Raw genomic sequence first — 23,613 nt, forward strand, 5'->3', positions numbered from 1 at the left:
TTCCAATTAGATTTCCACCATCTAATATCTCCACTTAACACTAGAACTTAAGCCTCACGTTTTTCCAAGACTACCATTTCTTCAATAATGGACCTTTTCCATAACTTTCAATCTTATGAATTCACTTCCTCTCTAACAATCCTAGGATCACCATCAAGGGAAATGTTAGGGGTGGGGGGGGGGGGATTTTTGCTAACTATCTATTTTTTGGACATTTTATGAAAAACTATTCAGTGATTTGGTTGAAATTTAGTAATTCTTTACATACATATGATTAAAGGGATGATATTCACAAAAAAATTTCCAATTTTAGTAGTAAATTACATGTTCTTTATCGAATATTCACCTACATTCTATACTTATTACCTTACAAAACAAAATAGTTGCCTCTAAAAGTAAACATATCCATCGTATTTGAATCCTTAAAAAATATCTCGATCATCATCACTAATAGTGTCTCAAAAAAAATCTTTATTCCACGAAATCAGTGAAACACCAATCCACGAAATCCGTGAAACACAAATCCATTTTCCCTAGAGTATAATATAATTGTAGTTCCTTAATGGAAATAAAAAAGCCATGGCATAAATTAGAATGCACTAAAAGATCGTTAAAAGCGAAAAAAATGCATTGAAAGCCATAAAAAATCAATGCAAAAAATGACCCAATTTTATGTTGGGGTTAAGGGGGAGCGGGGGCATAGATGGTCTTCTTCCTTGCCTGTGACCCCTCCTTATCCTTGTATTCACCCGACCCCACCCCGCTAATGTCTGCCCCTGCCCACTAGTCCCGAGGCAACATACGGTGACTAGAGAGTGCAAAGAATATAACACATATCCAACATCCTCCATAGGAAAAATCTAAGCCTTACACTATATCAAAATACTAATAATGGCTTGTTGTTCATTAAAGAAGAAAAACATGTTACACTCGTTTGTTCGAAACACGTTGGCCAAAAATTTCTCTTATGTGATTTCTACTGAAAGACTTTTTGTAAAACATGTTACATTATTCTGAAATATCCTACCAATCTTGTCTTTACTGCTTACTAGCTCTACATAGTTCTCAACTTTGTGTCAATGATCCCACTCAATAATTAACTTTTTCATCAATCTTAAATTGGCTAGCAACTAAGATGATATTGAATAATCTTCATGAGGCGTTAATGGTATCTAATGATCTAACACCAACCTTCTATACTCTTCCAAAAACCAACTAAGTTTGAATTTGAATGAACCCATAGGTTTCTCACTCTCCTTTTGCAAATGCATTAAAGAAGGATTATGATGAAATTCATCAACCTCTAGTATCGAAGGATGGAATTTACCACATCCTTGCAAAAGATTCTTAGCCACTAAATTTTTTTCCAAGTATTTAGACACACCTACTTCTCCTCTATCACTATTTTTCATGTTGGAGTCAGTATACTAGGTTCAATATCTACCAAACTCAAAACTTTGAATAAATGCACAAAAAAGTGCCATGTTATCTTATGTAACATAAAGCTTAAGTTTAAATAAGCTCAATGTAAAACCCCAAGAATCACCCAATTTCATTTTACATATGATTTTTAAGCTAGTGAACCCAAAAATATTTTGGGGCCTACATAGCAAAATACATAAATATGTAAGGATATGCAACCCATCCCGATATATATGCATAAGGATTCCCCATATGAATTGGTCTAACAAACCTAGTTCTGTAAATATGTAATGATATGCATCGCATCCCGATAGATAAGCATAAGGATTTCCCATATGAATTGGGTTAGACCATTTAACGAGTTCCCGATTAACAGTTTATTTACATGTCAAAATATCATCTTAGTCATGAAAAGACCCTCTTGTTGTAGGAAGATATGTTGATCAGATGTGATCCTTAATCATAGTAAACTCTAGGCCATTTAATCCGTTTTTCTTTCGCACTCCATGGCCATGTCTTTTCCCAGGTTCTATCATCATGAAAGCATGTATTTTTTGATGTCAAAACTCAATAACATTGTCTTTTCAATTTCAATCATTTCTAATATAAATTTATATTGATGGAACAATAATTTTATCAATGGAATGTTTAAAATCAAGTTGAAATAATTTAGGTTTTCTATGTAGTTTTAAAATCCATCTCATCGACTTGATTCTTTTAATTATCGTTTCTTCTAAACTTCATGAAAAGTAATTTAAATTTTGAAGAAAATGACCGAAAGTTTTTCGAAGAATTCCATTGGAATCAGAAGAATTTAGAATTAAAGGAGCGCGCAGTGAATCGACATGCCTGAATAGAACGAACAGAAAAGTGGCCCAAGTCGGCAAACATTGCTTCATTTCCTGCATCATACACAGTTTACAAGCAATAAAGTTTGCATCTCTATGTGGCAAATCAATAACAGGATTTCAAAATATGATGAATTGGGAGACAGGAAGTAATGTGTACCTGTTATGCACATAAGGGTTCCTCCCAGGGAAATCCAAGCCGTTTTAGGATTTCGTCTGAAATAGTCAATAATATACTTTGGATAGAAAGCGCGTAACACGGTTGGATCGTATTTGAAAAGGTTGAAGAGGCCAATCCCCGCGATAAACAAAAACCAAAGCATAATAAAAGGCGAAAATGCGTAACTGACGTGATCGGTTCCGAACCTCTGGACTAAGAAGAGTACAATCAAGATCGCGACAGATATCCCAACAATGACACCTGCAACGTCAAACTCAAATCAATTCATATTCGAGCAGAAATATTTCTTTCCGATTGCAATTTCACAAGTATCTATACGCTCCACGTCGTGATATTTTATATATGAACCAGTAGGATCTATTGAGTTAGCCCTAAACTATCATATATGAAGAGGAATACTTATTACCTTGGCCTAAATGTATGTGGGGATTTGCGTCTAGCCCCTCCACTGCTGACAGAACTGTTTCGTACACATACAAATAAAGGTTAACTACAAGGCATGCCGAATAACCATAAATTTGTCGATGGATTGCACCTAATTATTCGGATGTAAAAGTAGGTTTGGTGCCACTAGGACCGGCAATTGTTAAGTGGTTCTTTAAAAAATTGTCGCTATTGATATTTTAAAAAAAATCGATTCCTCTATGAGGATGATACCTGACATGCAAGGAGTCAAGATACCATCTCCAATTACCATGGAGGTTCCTATAAGGGCTAGTAATAATAACGTTGTCTTGGCTACACTGCTTCTCTCTAAAGCTTCCTTAATGGCCAAAGCTCTTTTCAACTGTCTGTTGGGTGTTGCAAGCTTATAGGTTGAAAGCTCCGTGTCCTCTGCTTGATAATTGGGTATCAGGCTTACCCTGGCATGGCGGCATATCAACGAATACAGTGCAAACGTACCACCTACACAATGTCAAAAGAATATTATTTTAAAGAATATGTTTATTAATTCATAGATACTTTCACTTTGACCATTTTAAAATAAAATAAGTATTCTTGGGGATTCTGGAAGGCATGTGTAATAAGTTCCGTCATTTCATATGTGCATGCATTAGTTTAGTGTTATATATATGAAATGGGTTTTTCATTATTTTCTACGTATTTTGATTAAATATCACATAGATTTAAAAAAATTTAAGTTGTCTAATTTCTGACATTTGATTGCTGCAAGGGGATTTTCATGGGGCTTAATCTATTTATGTGTTTAAAAATGTATTTTAAACAACAGAAAACCAGTCTTGTTTGAAATTGTTCCTATATAAATTAGACCACACACATAATTTGATTTAAAATTTGTGAAATTAAGAAATGAATATTATTTTTATTCATCTACTCTTTTAAATTTATATTTCAAATATTTTATAAAAGATTATTATTTTTTAAAATATAAATTTATTAAAATTATGTATTTTAAAACAATATTAATTTATTAAAATTATGTATTTTAAAACAATATTAATTTATTAAAATTATAATTACTACAATTATTTTAGATATTTACTTTACTTTTATCAATTTTAAATTTTATCGGTTAAAATTCTAAAAAATATAGAATTACCTACAATCTAAATGTCTTTTAGATTGGGACAGTTACCTACCATATAAATATATCTTACTTAAAATGTTAATAAATTTTATGCTTTTAATACAATAAATTAAAATAAGATATTATTATAGTTGCATGCATGGTATAACACATTTAGTTTTTCCTTTAACTAGGTATTAGTTTTTCTTTGACCAAAAATTTGTGATGCTTATCTATAATTTAATATTAGGAATTCATATTTTGTTATTTTTTATTATTATTTAAATTTATTTATTTATAAAGTTAATGGTTTGAGGTCTTATTATGGGTTGTTTAGCAACATCTATTTCTATTAGTTACTAATTATTTCTTTTTTGTTTAAATTCTTTTATTTTTTTCTTCTTCTTTTTTCTATTATTTCTATTTTCATGAATTATATTTTTCGACAATATTTCCAATTTATGTTGACTTATTATTATAAAAACATATTTTAATAAATTAAATTATAAATAATTATATATATTAATAAAATTAAAACACACATAGATATATGTATAAATGAAGATCTCATTCCAGATGATCAAGCAGAATTGAGAAAGGAGGTTCAAAAGGTAAAGGAAGCTAGGGAGGAAGGAAAATGGGCAATAATGAGAAATAGAAAAGGCGTTATTCGAGATAAAGACCAAAAAGATAATAATAAATAGCAATTGAACATGCTCTAGATTCTTTCTTGGAACTGTCAGGGCTTTCCATGGAAGAAAGGCCCGAAGCTAAGTTGGATCTCAAATGGGGCTTTCCATGCAACAAAGGCCCGAAGCTAAGTTGGATCTCAAATGTTGTTGATATTATTTTGTTTGTTGAAACTTGGAAGCATGAAGAATCTAAGGTCCCTAACATAGATGGCTTTACATTATGGTCTACGAGGAATAAGCAATCATCCCATAGACGCATTGGGGGTATAGCTTGTTACAATAAGAAGAACATCTCTCCCCATGCTAGGATTTATAGAAATGACCCTTACAACCAATATAGTTGGATAGAAATTCCTCACATTTATGATAAGAATACCTACACAGCAATCTGCTATTCCCCCCCATCAATTCTAACTTTTATAAGAAAAACAATCTAGATAAAAATAGTCCTTACAATGGTTTAGAGAATGATATTTCTAGCTTAAGGAATGAAGGCAATATCCTTTTAATGGGTGACTTTAATGCTAGAAATTCAGGCAACCAAGCTATTCTTCTAAGTAATCATTCCAACCCTAATCCTCTTTGGTAAGATGAAGACCTTCCTCTGGTTAGCCGGTACAAAAGGAGCTCTGAAGATCTCGGGGAGAATTTGTTTGGGTCGGAGCTAGTCAAGCTCTGTAGTGCTCAAGATCCCATAATTTGCAACGGTTTAAGGAGGTCGCCCAATTCTAGCCATATGATCTACATCCATGGGCTTGGTAGCAACGTGGTAGACTATGTTATCTCCGATCTCCCTCTATACAACGAAATAACAAATTTTGACATCTTAAATGACCACAAGCCTGACTCTGATCATAGGCCTTTACTTATAACTCTCAATTTTGTCATGCACAGATATCCCATAGAAGATAATCCTTATATCCAAAATAAGTTAATCTTTGATAGAAATAAAAAAAATTCTTTCTAAATGAATTAAAAACTACTTTGCTTCCTTTATCCAGTATAGACAACATAGAAGATCTCTATCATAGTTTTACTACAATCCTCTCATATTCTATTAACAAGTTTTCAATTGAAGTTTCAAGTAATAAAAGAAATAGCAAAATCAACCCATGGTATGAAAAAGATTGTAAAAGTGCGAGGAGAGAAATTAAGGAAGTTTTTGATGAATCTCTTAAAATTGGCAAGATAAAAATATACAAAGCCCTAACTAAAAGGAAAAAAAGGAAGTATATTCATAAAAGACAAGAGAATCTCTTACACCTCTCTAAGATAGCTCCTAAGAAATTTTGGAGGAAGATTCTAACTAGGAAAACTAAAGATAATAATAAAATTGCTTTACACGACTGGAATTCCTATCTTAAAAAGCTCTATGAATCTCCAAATGTCAAAGATAACTTTGAAACCCTAATCATAGCGAAAGAATTTTTCTCATTAGAAGACAATGATTTTGGGATTAATCGCTTGGCTAATGGGAAAGCTAAGGAGATTGAAGGTTACCATGCGGAAATCTTAAAAATTGGAGGTCCTGTCCTCATCCCCCACATTCACAAGCTTTTAAATCAAGTGCTCAAGCAAGGGTTCCCTAAACTATGGACTCAAAGCCTCATTACCCCTATTTTTAAAAGTGGGGATACAAATAACCCGACTAATTATCAGACAACTATGATCAGCCCCTTCCTAGCCAAGTTATATGGTATTATTTTGGAAAGGAAGTTGAGCATATGGCTTGAAAGTGAAGGTAAGCGGGCTAAAGGCTAAGCAGGTTTTAGAAAGCAACACTTGACAACAGACCACCTCATTACGCTTAGGATCATTGTGGAGGAATTCTGCAATGATAAATCCAATCTCTTTTGTTTCTTTGTGGACTTTAGAAAGGCTTTCGATATGGTTCCTAGAAATAACTTTTGAAACAGATTAGAAGAGCTAAAGGTTCCTTTTGTGTTGAGAGTTGTCATTATAAGGTTATACGAGAATGTAATTGCCAACCTAAAGAGCAATGAGGGGTGGTCGAAAGATATTAAGTGTAATATCGGAGTTAAACAAGGTTGCCCCCTCTCCCCTACCTTATTTGGCATTTACATCGACAAGCTAGAAGGATTTTTAGAGGAAGCAGGATGTGCTAGCATGATCTTAGCTGGGACAGTCATCATCCTTGTTCTCTACTCTGACGATATTGTTCTTCTTACAAGGTGCCCATCTGATCTTGATAAGCAACTTATACTTCTTAAGGATTTCTGCTCTACCATGGATATGCGTGTTCACACTTATGAAACAAAAGTTATGATTATCAAATCCAAGAAGGACACTTACGATAATTTTATGTATGACAATATTAACTTGGAGGAAGTGTCTTCCTACAACTACCTAGGAATTGATATTCATCACAAGCTCAACTAGAACTATAGCATTAAGAAAAGGATTGATGGGGGATGGAAAGCTTATTTTGGTCTTGAAAATAATTGTAAAACGAAAAACCTTGTAATGTGGGATAGAAAAAAGTTCCTCTTTGAAACTTTAGTCACTCTTGTTATCTTATATGGATGTGAGGTTTGGGCTTGTAGCATCTCTAGAGAATCCCGGAGAAAGATTGAGAAAATCCATAAGAATTTTATAACGTATAACCTCAAAATTCAAAGAAACACACCCTATCCTATTCTCCTTATAGAAGTGGGTCTTTCCCCTATCGAGAGCCTAGCTATGACTAGGCTTCTATTGTACAAGCACAAACTCAATAACATAGGAAACCATAGACTTCTTAAGCTAACTTTAAATTCTAGCCAAAACCACCCAGGGCTCAAACGAAGTTGGTATAAAGACACTAGGGCCTCGTTAAACCATTGGGAGATCGACGAGAATGTTGCATTGCAAAACATGATTAATAACGTTAAAAATCTTGTTACTTTTAAGTTCAGAGAAAAAATGTGGTGTGAGAAAGATTTCGCAGCTAAAAGAAAATTAAGATATTATAAAGTGTTCATCAACCCCACCCTAGAAAATTGAAAGTATCTCCCTGTTTTATCTAGCTCAAAGAAGAAAATTAATATAGCTAAGAACGAACTCTCATGAGCTCCATAGTGAAACGGGTCGTTGGGTAGTTCCTAAAACACCATGGATGGAAAGGTTCTACCATCTCTGTGAGAATACGAACATCGAGAATGAAAATTACTTCCTCTTAGAGTGCCCCACGTATAACCACACTAGATCTCAGTTTCAAAACCTTTATTGCAATACTGACCTTCCTAGCCTTTTACGTTGTCAAAATTACAGTGAGCTCGGGAGGCTTCTCTCCAAGCTTTTTGAGCATAAAATCTTAAATCAAACTAAATAATTTGTTTCTTTAGGTCCGATAGACCAAATTTTGGTCTCAGTGGAGGTTAACCACCATCATCATCATCATCAGATATATGTATGTTAATATAAGAATTATTACATAATCATATTTCTTAAGTTTTGGTGATGACATTTAAAAATAAAATATTTATTAGTTGTATTATTTTTGTGATGAAATTTTGTCTTCGTTATATTTTTGTTTAATTAAACTATATTTAAGGTAAGTGGTAGGTACTCGCTACTATATAGCCTTTATTTAAATAAAAAAATCAAATTTAAATTAAAAAGATGAAATATTAATTTAAAAAATATAAATATTAGTACAAACTTTTATTAAAGGATTATTTATTTTTAATTTAATTATAAATAAAAATATTATTAATAATTTTTATAAATAAAGTAATAATTTCTCATTTCAAAACTAAAAGTATTTGGAAAAGGTGAAAGTCTAACTTTACTAATAATAAATAGATTATTCAAAATAATGTAATTATTTTTTTAATAAAAATGATGTATCCACTTTTCAAAATTTTCTAATATTATTTCTATGTTTATTTGAGACTGTTCAACCAACCATTAATTGTCTCTCACCTAATTTTATATATTACACAGTTAGAAATAAATAAAAAATAATTTTTTTTAACAAATAACATATTAATTATTTTCATATATTTATATCCACTTTCAAATAAATAAACAGTTATCTAATTTAACAATATTAGTCTCATATATGTTATTACCAAATTAACAATCAAATTATAATAAATTTTTCCAGTATAGTAACTATATCCCTGATTTCATAAATATATGAAAACTCAAACTATGAAACAAATTATAATATTTTTTTCCAGTATTATAACTATACTATAGCCCTAATTTCATAGATACATCAAAACTCAAATTAAAATTGACTTCCTCATAGGTTGTATACCCCTGATTTAAATACATCACAACTCAAACTAAAATTGACTTCCTCATAGGTTTAAAGCATATTTTGGGAATCAGGTCTATCTCACAGTTTATATATAAAACAAACTATCAAAAGAAATCTCATACCTTCTCCATTATCATTGGCCCAAAGTACAATGAAACAATATTTGAGAAGTGGCAACAGAGTGAGCGAATATATTATGATAGAGAAAGCTCCAATAACGTCCTCTGTATTATCGATCCCGTTTGGGAAAATGCTAGTATATACATAGAGTGGAAAAGTCCCTATGTCTCCGTAAACGACACCAAGTGTCTGAAATGCCAAACTGAGAGTGGCGGTGGTGGTTAGCACCTGCAAAATAACAACAATACAAATGATGTTACAGCCTGCAAAGCCCAAGAACTATATTGTCCAAATGCTGGCACGGAGTCAAACATGGTTGAATAAATAAAAAGCGGTTTTATTATGAAAAATAAAGTTGTTTCACGGATATCATAAGCCTATCACATTAAATTAATCAAATGACTAACAAGACGAACATAGTAACAAGAAACACGTAAACTAATATGTTATATAATCGTAGAAAATTTGATTTATTTTTTATAATTTATGTATTTCTCCCCTAAACGATAACAAAGCGTTGGAAGAATCACCCTACTTTTATATCATTTATTATTTTTATTCGGGGGATTTTAGTTATTTGTTTGAAAAGTTTACAAACTGTGGCGAAGTTTGGTGTAACTGCAAATTTCTTTATAATATCAGAGTTTGGATCTAGGTTCAATTCCCCTAGCTATGCAAACTTCTTTATAGTATCAATTCTCTTAGCTATGCTAACTTCTTTATAGTATCAGAACTTAGATTTAGGTTCAATTTCCCTAACTATATTTGAAGTGAGTGATTGGAAGAATCAGTTTCTCTATGAAATTTATAATTGCCATTTTATTAATTTAAAAAATTGACTGTCGAAAGAATCAATGCATTTTTATGAAATCTATAATTACTACCTAAATATCTTAATTACCAGTTTGGAAAGTTTATTAACATTTATAAATTTTAGTGTAGCAGGAAACCTTTTCACAAAATAGACGCATCAGGTTCAATTCGCCTAACTATATTTAAGGTGATGTATTTTAGAAAATTTACTAACACTCAAAAATCAATGCACCTTTATGAAAACCATAACTACCTAAATATCTTAATACCAATTTAGAAAATTTACTAGCAAGTATAAATTTTAGTGTAACAGAAAACATTTCCACAAAATAAATACGTCGTTCAAAAAGAAAATATAAACATAGTGCACAGGAAAAAAGTGATACCGACCTTCACACCTTGATGGGTCTTCAAAACTCTACTGGACTCGACATCCAACGAATCGGCCCGTCCTCCATTTAAAATACTACCTCCTCTCTGCACTCCAACCCTTGCCATCTCTTCTTCCACAGAGACTACCTTCACTCCGAAATATTAAAGCTAGAAAGGTCGGAATGAAGTTGGGCTGAAAATACCATATTTATAGCTGCAGGAGCGGCACTCGAAACCTCATTCAATTATTGTTTCAAAGTCAACGAACCACCGGCGGTGTTTACTGCATTCAATTATTGGTGTAATGACAACTAATCCCGAGGACAGGCGTTTACTGTGAAAATACTGCACGCCTGGTCTGCTGATATCTTATTGAACACGATTGAAAATGAAAGAGATCGGATGGCACTGGTTGGATCTCCATGTAATTTCAAAAGCTCGAAACCGATTATCTTCAATTTTTATTTGGGCTAGTTCTAGTTGACACGGCTCTCCAGTATATAAAATTATCTGGAAATGTTTCAATTTGCTTCGGTAACTGCAGCACAGGATGTTAAGATGTGGTGGCAAGGGAGGATGGATCAGATTGCCAATGGCAATGCTGAAGACATAACTTCGTGGGATGACATGAAGAACGCTTTGCAGACCCACTTCAGTCCACAAGATGAAACATGGGATGCAAGGATGAAGATAAAGAATATAAAACAAACAAGAAGTCCAGAGGCATATCAGCGAGAGTTATCAAGTGTGGTTTTTGAACTTCTTGACATGGCGGAAAGGGACAAGGTGTTCAACTTTATCATAGGTCTGAAACCTTGGACGCCGAATGAAGTGAAGAAACAAAAGATTAAGACACTTGAGGAGGCTTTTGCTGCTGTGGATCGTTTGGTGGAACACTATGATGAGGGTTCTAATAAGAAGAAGAAGAAGTATGACAAACCGAAGGAAAAGACTATGAAAGAGGAGACTTCAAGATCGAATGACAAGTCTATGGTGGATTTTTTTGTTTTAATATAAAATAAGGTATGAAGTTATAAGTATACTTATTTTGCTTTTCTTAAATGTCTAAAAAACATATATTTTTATCATTAAATTAATATAATTTCAGTCAAATTTCTTTTCTATTAGTTTATAATTTTTAATATATTAAATTTGTTAATATTATTTAATATCATAAAAGTCAAAATAAATGTAACATTCATTAGTGTATTATTCAGTTCTGACATAGAATTTTAGTGCATTATTGGATTCTGATGTAGTATATATTTTTTTAGAAATTACTTTTAGTCTAGTATTGACCAATACAATTTACAATGTTTAAATATAAAAAATAATATTTAATTTTAACTATTATTAAAAAATTATTATTTAAACATTTCTTTGGAACATAAATGAAAGTGTTAGTATAGTTTTTGCACAATATAATACCATGTGGTAAATACCTCATATATTTTTTATAATAATTTATGGAAATAATTGCAATATTCAAGTATGTATTATAAATATTTGTCCAATGATTTTATTTAAGTATTAAGGGGCTTTCACTGTGCATTATATTAGATTTCACTTTTGCGATGCAGTATTCAAGCATGTTTTTTAAATATGTGTCCAATGATTTTATTTAAGTATTGACGGGCTTTCGCAGTGCATTATATTAGATTTAATTTTTGGGATTCAAGTGCGTTAAGTAAGTCATTCATCTATGACCATTTCCATGAGAGGTAGTCGTAACAAACTAATTTCTCATGATTGCCACCTAGAACTTCCCGGGAGGTCACCCATCCCAAATTTCCTTTGGAACAAGCATTCTTAAGTGTGCAGTTTTCCCCATAATCAATGATTTTATATTACAAATATTTTTAAAAAACCGTCTGAAATAAAATCCTTGAAAATAGCTCATAGTCAAGTACATAACATATTGTCAAGTTCCGCTAGGACAACCGGTTGAGGATGGGCCTCGTCAGCAAGGCTACCTAGCATCAAATGTCATGTTGAGTGGTTGTGCCTTGTGCTATAGGGAGGAGAAATGCTAAAAATCAAGTCAGCTAAGGGCCGGTGTGGCCCAGACTGGTTGCTATCCCCGGGTGACTTTGTCGGCTTAGATGCCCCTGGGTATTGTCCCATGCTTAGCACGACCCCTCCATGGCTTTGACAACTTAGATGCCCCTAGCTCCTCGCCTATGCTAGATGCGATCCCATGGTGACATTGACGACTTAGATGCTGGCCTAGGCTATTTGTGATCCCCAGGTGACTTTAACGGCTTAGATGCCCCTGGATCCTGGCCCATGCCAGGTACGACCCCCACATGGCTTTGACAACTTAGATGCCCTTGGGTCGTCCCCTGTAAGGCCCCCGAGCTATAGATGACTGGGGCATGGCTGCACGATGATGGTGCATGGACGAGCTGGGTAGCCGCAGGAGAAAATGTGAAGCCGTTTGATGGAAAAATGGCTAAGTGTTTGGATGGAGGTTTATATGGCGAGGTGGTCCCAGGTGGGGGTGCCCCAGCCATGGGCCGACGTGTGGAAAATAGATGAAACACTGAATTGGTGCGTCGGCTAGCATGGGCCAACGTGACCACAAGGGTAGATGAAGTTTATAAGTATATGGATGGCTTGATGGAGTTTGGCACTCAAGCAAGTGCGAACAAGTCTTCATCTCAACAAGAAGTGTGAGCTAGCTTGGGTGTTCTAAATTAAGGGTGAAAGGTGCTGGCAGACATAGGGGCCAAAGCACCCTAGCCGCAGGTTGGGCGAACTGTGTGGTGGCCGTAGGGTGTGCAGGCAGCAAGCGCAGACACGACAGCGGGCAAGTTGGTGAACAGGTTGACGGTCAGATCGTTAGTGCGAGTCGGGTAGAAGGGGGGCGAGCGCAAACAAGCGCCGTGTAGATAGCCGGGTTAGTGTAACCAGTAGGTTGTTTGGAAGTGCTAGCACACAGTGGAACGGGCAAGCTGGGTAAGGCAAGTTCGGGCGGGCGCTCGTATATGGGTTGAATGGAGGATCGTTGGGTGGACGAACTAGGCGAGGGCGCTGGTGAATGGTTGGTCATGCAGAGTGTTGTGCAGATGGGTGAGTTGGGCAGACGCGCCCCGGGCATGACGACACGATGAATGGGTGAAACGATAGGTGAGTTTTGAGCGGTCGTGGTGGGTGCGCTCGAACAAATCGAAAGAGTGTGCGACAGGCGAAGGCATTGGTGAACAAGTGAACTAGGCACGGGTGAACGATGACGGGCGGCATGATGAAATGACGAAACAAGAAAGTCCGATGAACTGCGCCAGGGGTGAATGACTGGTAGGTGTGCACATTCGACACGATGATTGAACGGGTGCCCGATTGTGCGAAAAGTGTGACAGGTGCACGAGTTGGGCAGCAACTCGTGTGACTTTTCCCAGTCGTTGGGCAAGGCTGCACGATAGTGTAAGAAAGATAGATTTTGCAAGTAAGAGGAGAAACTTGGGGTTTCCTCCCATTGTAAAGTTTATGTATAAATCTGAATATTATCATTGTTAATACGGGCAGACTCATACTTATAAGGAGTTTCCCCTCCCATGTTATTCTGTTGTGCATTTGAATGTTAATGGTGATAATATGTTTATGATGTGAAAGTTTTCGCTGTGTATTTAACGAAAGATTGTACTTAGTTGTTGGAAAATATTCTAATTATAGAAGTAAGACGTATTCCATGATCATTAGTATTGTTAAAAAGAAAAGGGTTAGTGGTGTCGCAACTCCTATAGTGCAGTTGGGAGATTACTGCCAGTGTAGGGGCATGACAGTTGGGATCAGAGCCTTGATTTAGAGGCCGATACATGACGAATAAATCTGACAGGTGATTTAGATTTGCAATTTATGGCCTACACAAGATCGCAAAGAAAGCAGATGGCAGAGATGGCGGAAGAACCTCAGGTGATGCGAGGTGAATCTAGCCAAGATAATAGAGAAGATTTCCTTGACAGGGTATTGGATCGTATGGAAGAATTGGGTTCCAATATGGCTTCGAGATGAAGGCCGAGAACATGCAGGTTCATGAAGGCTATGCGAAGGTGAAAGAGGAACTTGAAGACCTCAAGGTTCGATATAGGTAGACGGAATGGGAATATACGCTAACGAAGGAAGAAGTCAAGAAGATTGGTGAAGCAAGAGATCAAGGCTTGGCTGAAATCTTGAAATTGTGGAGAGCTCTTGACAATGCTCTGGATGAGATTGTAGTTTTTAACAAGGTTGTGAGACACTACTCAGGTGGAGGCTTGACTCATGTCAAAGTCGAAGAGCCAGATTGTTATGATGGAACAAGGAGTGCGAAAACTCTTGGAAACTTTCTATGGGATATGGAACAGTACTTGGAGCTCTTATGATTATTCGATAAGGAAACCAAAGTGAAGGTATCTACTCAATTCTTGACAAAGGATGCTAAGATGTGGTGGCGAAGGACGATGGATCAGATTGCCAATGGCAATGTTGAAGACATAACTTCATGGGAGGACATGAAGAAGGCTTTGCAGACCCACTTTAGTCCACAAGACAAAACATGGGATGCGAGGATGAAGATAAAGAATAGAAAGCAAACAGGAAGTCTACAGGCATATCAGCGAGAGTTCTCAAGAGTGGTTTTGGAACTTCCTGACATGGTAGAAAGGGAAAAGGTGTTCAACTTTATCATAGGTATGAAACCTTGGGTGTGGAATGAAGTGAAGAAACAAAAGATTAAGACACTTGAAGAGGCTTTTGCTGATGTGGATCGTTTGGTGGAACACTACGATGAGGGTTCTAATGAGAAGAAGAAGTATGACAAGCCGAAGGAAAAGGCTATGAAAGAGGAGACTTCAAGATCGAATCACAAGTCTATGGTTGGTTTTTTTGTTTTAATATAAAATAAGGTATGAAGTTATAAGTATACTTATTTTACTTTTCTTAAATGTCTAAAAAACATATATTTTTAATCATTAAATTAATATAATTTCAATCAAATTTCTTTTCTATTAGTTTATAATTTTTAATATATTAAATTTGTTAATATTTTATTTAATATCATAAAAGTGAAAATAAATGTAAGATTCGCTAGTGTATTATTGAGTTCTGACATAGAAATTTAGTGCATTATTGGATTCTGATGTAGTATATATTTTTTTAGAAATTAGTTTTAGTCTAGTATTGGCCAATACAATTTACAATGTTTAAATATAAAAAATAATATTTAATTTTAACTATTATTAAAAAATTATTATTTAAACATTTCTTTGGAACATAAATGAAAGTGTTAGTATAGTTTTTGCACAATATAATACCATGTGGTAAATACCTCACATATTTTTTATAATAATTTATGGAAATAATTGCAATATTCAAGCATGTTTTATAGATATCTGTCCAATGATTTTATTTAAGTATTGAGGGGCTTCCATGGTGCATTATATTAGATTTCATTTTTGCGATTCAATATTCAAGCATGTTTTTTAAATATGTGTCCAATGATTTTATTTAATTATTGAGGGGCTTTCGCAATGCATTATATTAGATTTCATTTTTGGGATTCAAGTGCGTTAAGTAAGTCATTCGTCCATGACAATTTCCATGAAAGTAGTTGTAACAAACTAATTTCTCATGATCGCCTCCCAGAACTTCCCGGGAGGTCACCCATCGCAAATTTCCTCTGGAACAAGCATTCTTAAGTGTGTAGTTTTCCCCACAATCAATGATTTTATATTACTAATATTTTTAAAAAACCATCTGAAAATAAAATCCTTGAAAATAGCTCATAGTCAAGTACATAACATATTGTCAAGTCCTGCTAGGACAACCGGTTGAGGATGGGCCTCGTCATCAAGGTGACCTAGCATCAAACCTCATGTTGGGTGGTTGTGCCTTGTGTTATAGGGAGGAGAAATGCTAAAAATCCAGTCAGCTAAGGGCTGGCGTGGCCCAGGCTGGTTGCAATCCCTGAGTGACTTTGACGGCTTAGATGCCGCTGGGTCTTGGCCCATGCTTGGCATGACCCCTGCGTGGCTTTGACAACTTTGATGTCCCTGGGTCCTCGCCCATGCCGGATGCAATCCCATGGTGACATTAACGGCTTACATGTCGACCCAGGCTAATTGCGATCCGCTTGTGACTTTGACGGCTTAGATGCCCCTAGGTCCTGCCCCATGCACGGTACGACCCCCACGTGGATTTGACAACTTAGATGCCCTTGGGTCCTCCCATGTAAGGCCCCCAAGCTGTGGATGACTGAGGCAAGGCCTCACAACGATGGAGCGTGAACGAGCTGGGTAGTCGCAGGAGAAAATGAGAAGTCGTTTGATGGCAAAATGGCTAAGTGTTTGGACGGAGGTTTATACGACGAGGTGGTATCGGTGGGGTTGCCCCAGTCATGGGTTGACATGCTGAAAATAGATGAAACGCCGAATTGGTGGGTCGGTTGGCATGGGCTGACATGACCACAAGGTCAGATGAAGTGTATAAGTATGTGGATGGCTTGATGGAGTTTGGCAATTAAGAAAGTGCGAACAAGTCTTCATCTCAAGAAGAAGTTGAGCTAGCTTGGGCGTTCTGAATTAAGGGTGAAAGGTGCACGTGGACATAGGGGCCGAAGTACCCTAGCCATAGGTTGGGTGAGCTGTGTGGTGGCCGCAGGGTGTGCAGGCCGTAGGCGTAGACACGACAACAGGCAAGTTGGTGAACAGGTTGGTGGTCAGGTCGTTAGTCCAGATCAGGTAGCAGGTGGGTGGGCACACACGGGCGCTAGGTAGATAGTCGAGTTAGTGTAACCAGCAGGTCATTTGGCAATGCGAGCACACGGTGGAATGGGCAAACCGGGTAAGGAATGATCGGGTGGGTGCTCATATATGGGTTGAACAGAGGACCGTCTGGTGGATGAACCGGGTGAGGGCACCAGTGAACGGTTGGTGGTGCAAAGTGTTGTGCCAATGGGTGACTCGGTTAGACGCGCCCTGGGCACAACGACACGACGAACGGGTGAAATGATAGGTGAGTTTTGAGCGGCCGTGGTGGGCGTGCTCAAACGAAATGAAAGAGCATGCGATAGGTGAAGGCGTCAGTGAATGGGTGAACCGGGCACGGGTGAACGGCGACGGGCGGCACGATGAATGGTGAAACAAGTAAGTGCGATGAAGTGCGCCAAAGGTGAACGACTGGTAGGTGTGAAAATTTGACATGATGGTTAAATGGGTGCCCGATTGTGCGACAAGTGTATAAGGTGCACGAGTTGGGAAGCAACTCGTGTGACATTTCCCAGTTGTTGGGCGAGGCTGCACAAGAGTGTAGGAAAGATAGATTTTGCAAGTAAGAGGAGAAACTTGGGGTTTCCCTCCATTGTAAAGTTTATGTATAAATCTGAATATTATCATTGTTAATACGGGCAGACTCATACTTACAGGGAGTTGCCCCTCCCATGTTATTTTGTTGGGCATTTGAATGTTAATGGTGATAATATGTTTATGATGTGAAAGTTTTCACTGTGTGTTTAATGAAAGATTGTACTTAGTTCTTGGAAAATATTCTAATTATATAAGTAAGACGTATTCCAGGATCGTTAGTATTGTTAAAAAGAAAAGGGTCAGTGGTGTCGCACCTCGTATAGTGTAGTTGGAAGATTACCGCCAGTGTAGGGGCATGACAGTTGGGATCAAAGCCTTGATTTAGAGGCTGATACGTGACAAAGAAGTCTGACAGGTGATTCAGATTTGCAATTTATGGTCTACACAAGATCGCAAAGAAAGCAGATGGAAGAGATGCTGGAAGAACCTTAAGTGATGTGAGGTGAATCTAGCCAAGATGATAGAGAAGCTTTCCTTGACAGGGTATTGGATCGTATGGAATAGTTGGGTTCCAATATGGCTTCAATGAAGGCTCAGAACATTTAGGTTCATGAAGGATATACGAAGGTGAAAGAGGAATTTGAAGACCTCAAGGTTCGATACGAGTAGACGGAATGGGAGTATATGCTAACGAAGGAAGAAGTCAAGAAGATTGGTGAAGCAAGAGATCAAGGTTTGGCTGAAATCTTGAAATTGTGGCAAGCTCTTGACGATGCTTTGGATGATATCTCAGTTTTTAAGAAGGCTGTGATACACTACTCAGGTTGAGGTGTGACTCATGTCAAAGTCAAAGAGCCGGATTGTTATGATGGAACAACGAGTGCGAAAACTCTTGGAAACTTTCTATGGGATATGGAATAGTACTTGGAGCTCTTGGGATTATCCAATGAGGAATCCAAAGTGAAGGTAGCTACTCAATTCTTGACAAAGGATGCTAAGATGTGGTGGCAAAGGAGGATGGATCAGATTGCCAATGGCAATGATGAAGACATAACTTCATCGGATGACATGAAGAAGGCTTTGCAGACCCACTTCAGTCCACAAGACGAAACATGGGATACAAGGATGAAGATAAAGAATATAAAGCAAGTAGGAAGTCTACAGGCATATCAGCGAGAGTTCTCAAGTGTGGTTTTGGAACTTCCTGACATGGTGGAAAGGGACAAGGTGTTCAACTTTATCATAGGTATGAAACCTTGGGCATAGAATGAAGTGAAGAAACAGAATATTAAGACACTTGAGGAGGCTTCTGCTGCTGTGGATCATTTGGTGGAACACTACGATGAGGGTTCTAATGAGAAGAAGAAGAAGTATGACAAACCAAAGGAAAAGACTACGAAAGAGGAGACTTCAAGATCAAATGACAATTCTATGATTGGTTTTTTTGTTTTAATATAAGATAAGGTATGAAGTTATAAGTATACTTATTTTACTTTTCTTAAATGTCTAAAAAAAATATATTTTTAATCATTAAATTAATATAATTTCAATCAAATTTCTTTTCTATTAGTTTATAATTTTTAATATATTAAATTTGTTAATATTTTATTTAATATGATAAAAGTCAAAATAAATGTAACATTCACTAGTGTATTATTGTGTTCTGACATAGAATTTTAGTGCATTATTGGATTCTGATGTAGTATATATTTTTTTAGAAATTACTTTTAGTTTAGTATTGGCCAATACAATTTACAATGTTTAAATATAAAAAAATATTTAATTTTAACTATTATTAAAAAATTATTATTTAAACATTTCTTTGGAACATAAATGAAAGTGTTAGTATACCTTTTGCACAATATAATACCATGTGGTAAATACCTCATATATTTTTTATAATAATTTATGGAAATAATTGCAATATTCAAGTATGTTTTTTAAATATTTGTCCAATGATTTTATTTAAGTATTGGGCGGCTTTCGCGGTGCATTTTATTAGATTTCATTTTTGCGATTCAATATTCAAGCATGTCTTTTAAATATGTGTCCAATGATTTTATTTAAGTATTAAGTGGCTTTCGCATTGCATTATATTAGATTTCATTTTTGGGATTCAAGTGTGTTAAGTAAGTCATTCATCTATGACCATTTCCATGAGAGGTAGTCGTAACAAACTAATTTCTCATGATCGCCTCCCAGAACTTCCCAAGAGGACACCCATTCCAGATTGCCTCTAGAACAAGCATTCTTAAGTGTGTAGTTTTCCCCACAATCAATGATTTTATATTACAATTTTTTTTTAAAAACCATCTGAAAGTAAAATCCTTGAAAATAGCTCATAGTCAAGTACATAACATATTTTCAAGTCCTGTTAGCACAACCAGTTGAGGATGGGCCTCGTCAGCAAGGCAACCTGGGATCAAACCTCATGTCGGGTGGTTGTGCCTTGTGCTATAGCGAGGAGAAATGCTAAAAATCTAGTCAGCTAAGGGCTGGTGTGGCCCAGGCTAGTTGTGATCCCTGGGTGACTTTGTCGGCTTAGATGCCCTTAGGTCTTGGCCCATGCTTGGCATGACCCCCACCTGGCTTTGACAACTTAGATGCCTCTAGGTCCTCACCCATGCTGGATGCGATCCCATGGTGACATTAACGGCTTAGATGCCGGCACAAGCTAATTGCGATCCCCAGGTGACTTTGACAGCTTAGATCCCCCTGGGTCCTGGCCCATGCCAGGTATGACCCCTACGTGGCTTTGACAAGCTAGATGCCCTTGGGTCATCCCCTGTAAGGCCCCCGAGCTACGGATGACTGGGGCAAGGCCGCACGACGATGGAGCACAGACGAGCTGGGTAGCTGCAGGAGAAAATTCGAAGCTGTTTGATGGAAAAATGGCTTAGTGTTTGGATGGAGGTTTATATGGCAAGGTGGCCCCCGGTGGGAGCACCCCAGCCATGGGACAACATGCGAAAAATATATTAAATTCCAAATTGGTGGGTCGGCTGGCATGGGTCGACGTGACCACAAGGGTAGAAGAAGTGTATAAGTATGTGGATGACTTGATGGAGTTTGGAAATCAAGCAAGGGTGAACAAGTCTTCATCTCAAGAAGAAATGTGAGCTAGCTTGGGTGTTTCGAATTAAGGGTGAGAGGTGAATGCGGACATGGGGGCCGAAGCACCCTAGCTACAGGTTGGGCGAGCTTTGTGGTGGCCGCACAGCGTGCATGCCACAGGTGCAAACATGACAACAGGCAACTTGGTGAATAGGTCGGCGGTCAGATCATTAGTGCAGGTCGGGTAGCAGGCAGGCGGGCGCACAAGTTCGCCGGATAGATAGCCAAGTTAGTGTAACCAACAGGTCATTTGGGAGTTTGCGCGCACGGTGGAACAGACAAGCTGGGTAGGTGAAGCTTCGGTGGGTGCTCGTCTACAGGTTGAACGAAGGACCATCCGGTGGACGAACCGGGCGAGGGCACCGGTGAATGATTGGTCGTGCGAAGTGTTGATCCGATGGGTGAGTCAGGGCAGAAATGCCCCGGGCACGACGACACGATGAATGGGTGAAACGATAGGTGAGTTTTGAGTGGTCGTGGTGGGCACAGTTGAACGAAACGAAAGAGTGTGCGACAGGCGAAGGCATCGGTGAAGAGGTGAACTAGGAACGAATGGACAATGACAGGCGACGCGATGAAACAATGAAACAAGCAAGTGCGACGAAGTGTGCCAGGGGTGAGAGACTGGTAGGCGCACATTCGAGACAACAGTTGAACGGGTGCTCGATTGTGTGACAAGTGTGACAGGTCACGAGTTCGGCAGCGACTAGTGTGACTTTGCCTGATCATTGGGCGAGGCAGCGCGACAGTGCAGGAAAGATAGATTTTGCAAGTAAGATGAGAAACTAAGGGTGTCCCTCCATTGTAAAGTTTATGTATAAATCTGAATATTATCATTGTTAATACGGGCAGACTCATACTTACAGGGAGTTGACCCTCCCGTGTTTTTCTGTTGTGCATTTGAATGTTAATGGTGATAATATGTTTATGATGTGAAATTTTCCGTTGTGTGTTTAATGAAAGATTGTAACTAGCTGTTGGAAAATATTCTAATTATAGAAGTAAGACGTATTCCATGATCGTTAGTATTGTTAAAAAGAAAAGGGTCAGTGGTGCCGCACCTCGCCACCATGGGCTAGCATGGGCCAACGTGACCACAAGGGCAGATGAAGTTTATAAGTATGTGGATGGCTTGATGGAGTTTGGCACTCAAGCAAGGGCGAACAAGTCTTCATCTCAGGAGGAAGTGTGAGCTAGCTTGGGTGTTCTGAATTAAGGGTGAAAGGTGCTGGCAGACATAGGGGCCAAAGCACCCCAGCCGTAGGTTGGGCGAGCTATGTGGTGGCCGTAGGGTGTGCAGGCAGCAGGCACAGACACGACAGTGGGCAAGTTGGTGAACAGGTCGACGGTCAGATCGTTAGTGCGAGTCGGGTAGAAGGGGGGCGAGCGCAAAAAAGCGTCGAGTAGATAGCCGAGTTAGTGTAACCAGCAGGTCATTTGGCAACGCTAGAGCACAGTGGAACAGGTAAGCTGGGTAAGGCAAGTTCGGGCAGGCGCTCGTATATGGGTTGAATGGAGGATCATTGGGTGGATGAACTGGGCGAGGGCACCCGTGAATGGTTGGTCGTGCGGAGTGAACAAGTGAATTGGGCACAAAGAAGTCTAACAAGTGATTCAGATTTGCAATTTATGGTCTACACAAGATCTCAAAGAAAGCAGATGGCAGAGATGCTGGAAGAACCTTAAGTGATGCGAGGTGAATCTAGCCAAGATGATAGAGAAGCTTTCCTTGACAGGGTATTGGATTGTATGAAACAATTGGGTTCCAATATGGATTCGATGAAGGCTCAGAACATTTAGGTTCATGAAGGATATACGAAGGGGAAAGAGGAACTTGAAGACCTCAAGGTTCGATACGAGTAGATGGAGTGGGAGTATATGCTAACGAAGGAAGAAGTCAAGAAGATTGGTGAAGCAAGAGATCAAGGTTTGGCTGAAATCTTGAAATTGTGGCAAGCTCTTGACGATGCTCTGGATGAGATCTCAGTTTTTATGAAGGCTGTGATACACTACTCAGGTTGAGGTGTGACTCATGTCAAAGTCAAAGAGTCAAATTGTTATGACAGAACAACGAGTGCGAAAACTCTTGGAAACTTTCTATGGGATATGGAATAGTACTTCGAGCTCTTAGGATTATCTAATGAGGAAACCAAAGTGAAGGTAGCTACTCAATTCTTGACAAAGGATGCTAAGATGTGGTGGCGAAGGAGGATGGATCAGATTGCCAATGGCAATGATGAAGACATAACTTCATCGGATGACATGAAGAAGGCTTTCTAGACCCACTTCAGTCCACAAGACGAAACATGGATACAAGGATGAAGATAAAGAATATAAAGCAAGTAGGAAGTCTACAGGCATATCAGCGAGAGTTCTCAAGTGTGGTTTTGGAACTTCCTGACATGGCGGAAAGGGACAAGGTGTTCAACTTTATCATAGGTATGAAACCTTGGGCATAGAATGAAGTGAAGAAACAAAATATTAAGACACTTGAGGAGGTTTTTGGTGTTGTGGATCATTTGGTGGAACACTATGATGAGGGTTCTAATGAGAAGAAGAAGAAGTATGACAAACCAAAGGAAAAGACTACGAAAGACGAGACTTCAAGATCGAATGACAAGTCTATGGTTGGTTTTTTTGTTTTAATATAAAATAAGGTATGAAGTTATAAGTATACTTATTTTACTTTTCTTAAATGTCTAAAAAAACATATATTTTTAATCATTAAATTAATATAATTTCAATCAAATTTCTTTTCTATTAGTTTATAATTTTTAATATATTAAATTTGTTAATATTTTATTTATATCATAAAATTCAAAATAAATGTAACATTCACTAGTGTATTATTGAGTTCTGACATAGAATTTTAGTGCATTATTGGATTCTGATGTAGTATATATTTTTTTAGAAATTATTTTTAGTCTAGTATTGGCCAATACAATTTACAATGTTTAAATATAAAAAATAATATGT

General features: G+C 37.3%; 1 protein-coding gene across 1 annotated transcript in view; it reads right to left on the bottom strand.

The window, feature by feature from the left end:
- Positions 1-10,369, bottom strand: part of LOC149202686 (potassium transporter 5-like) — a 145,019-nt gene extending 134,650 nt beyond the window's left edge. The window contains exons 1-6 of the mRNA XM_089401669.1: positions 10,268-10,369; positions 9,061-9,286; positions 3,109-3,357; positions 2,858-2,911; positions 2,431-2,691; positions 2,272-2,324 (exon numbers count right to left, since the gene is read on the bottom strand). Of these exons, the coding sequence (XP_089257795.1) occupies positions 2,272-2,324; positions 2,431-2,691; positions 2,858-2,911; positions 3,109-3,357; positions 9,061-9,286; positions 10,268-10,369 (945 nt within the window). The remainder of the gene's footprint in view (positions 1-2,271; positions 2,325-2,430; positions 2,692-2,857; positions 2,912-3,108; positions 3,358-9,060; positions 9,287-10,267) is intronic.
- Positions 10,370-23,613: the final 13,244 nt, after the last annotated feature.

Source organism: Pinus tabuliformis, chromosome 2_1 (genome assembly GCF_031772625.1).
Source record: "Pinus tabuliformis cultivar Carrire ecotype Pingquan chromosome 2_1, CPIR1, whole genome shotgun sequence".
Taxonomy (NCBI): Eukaryota; Viridiplantae; Streptophyta; class Pinopsida; order Pinales; family Pinaceae; genus Pinus; species Pinus tabuliformis.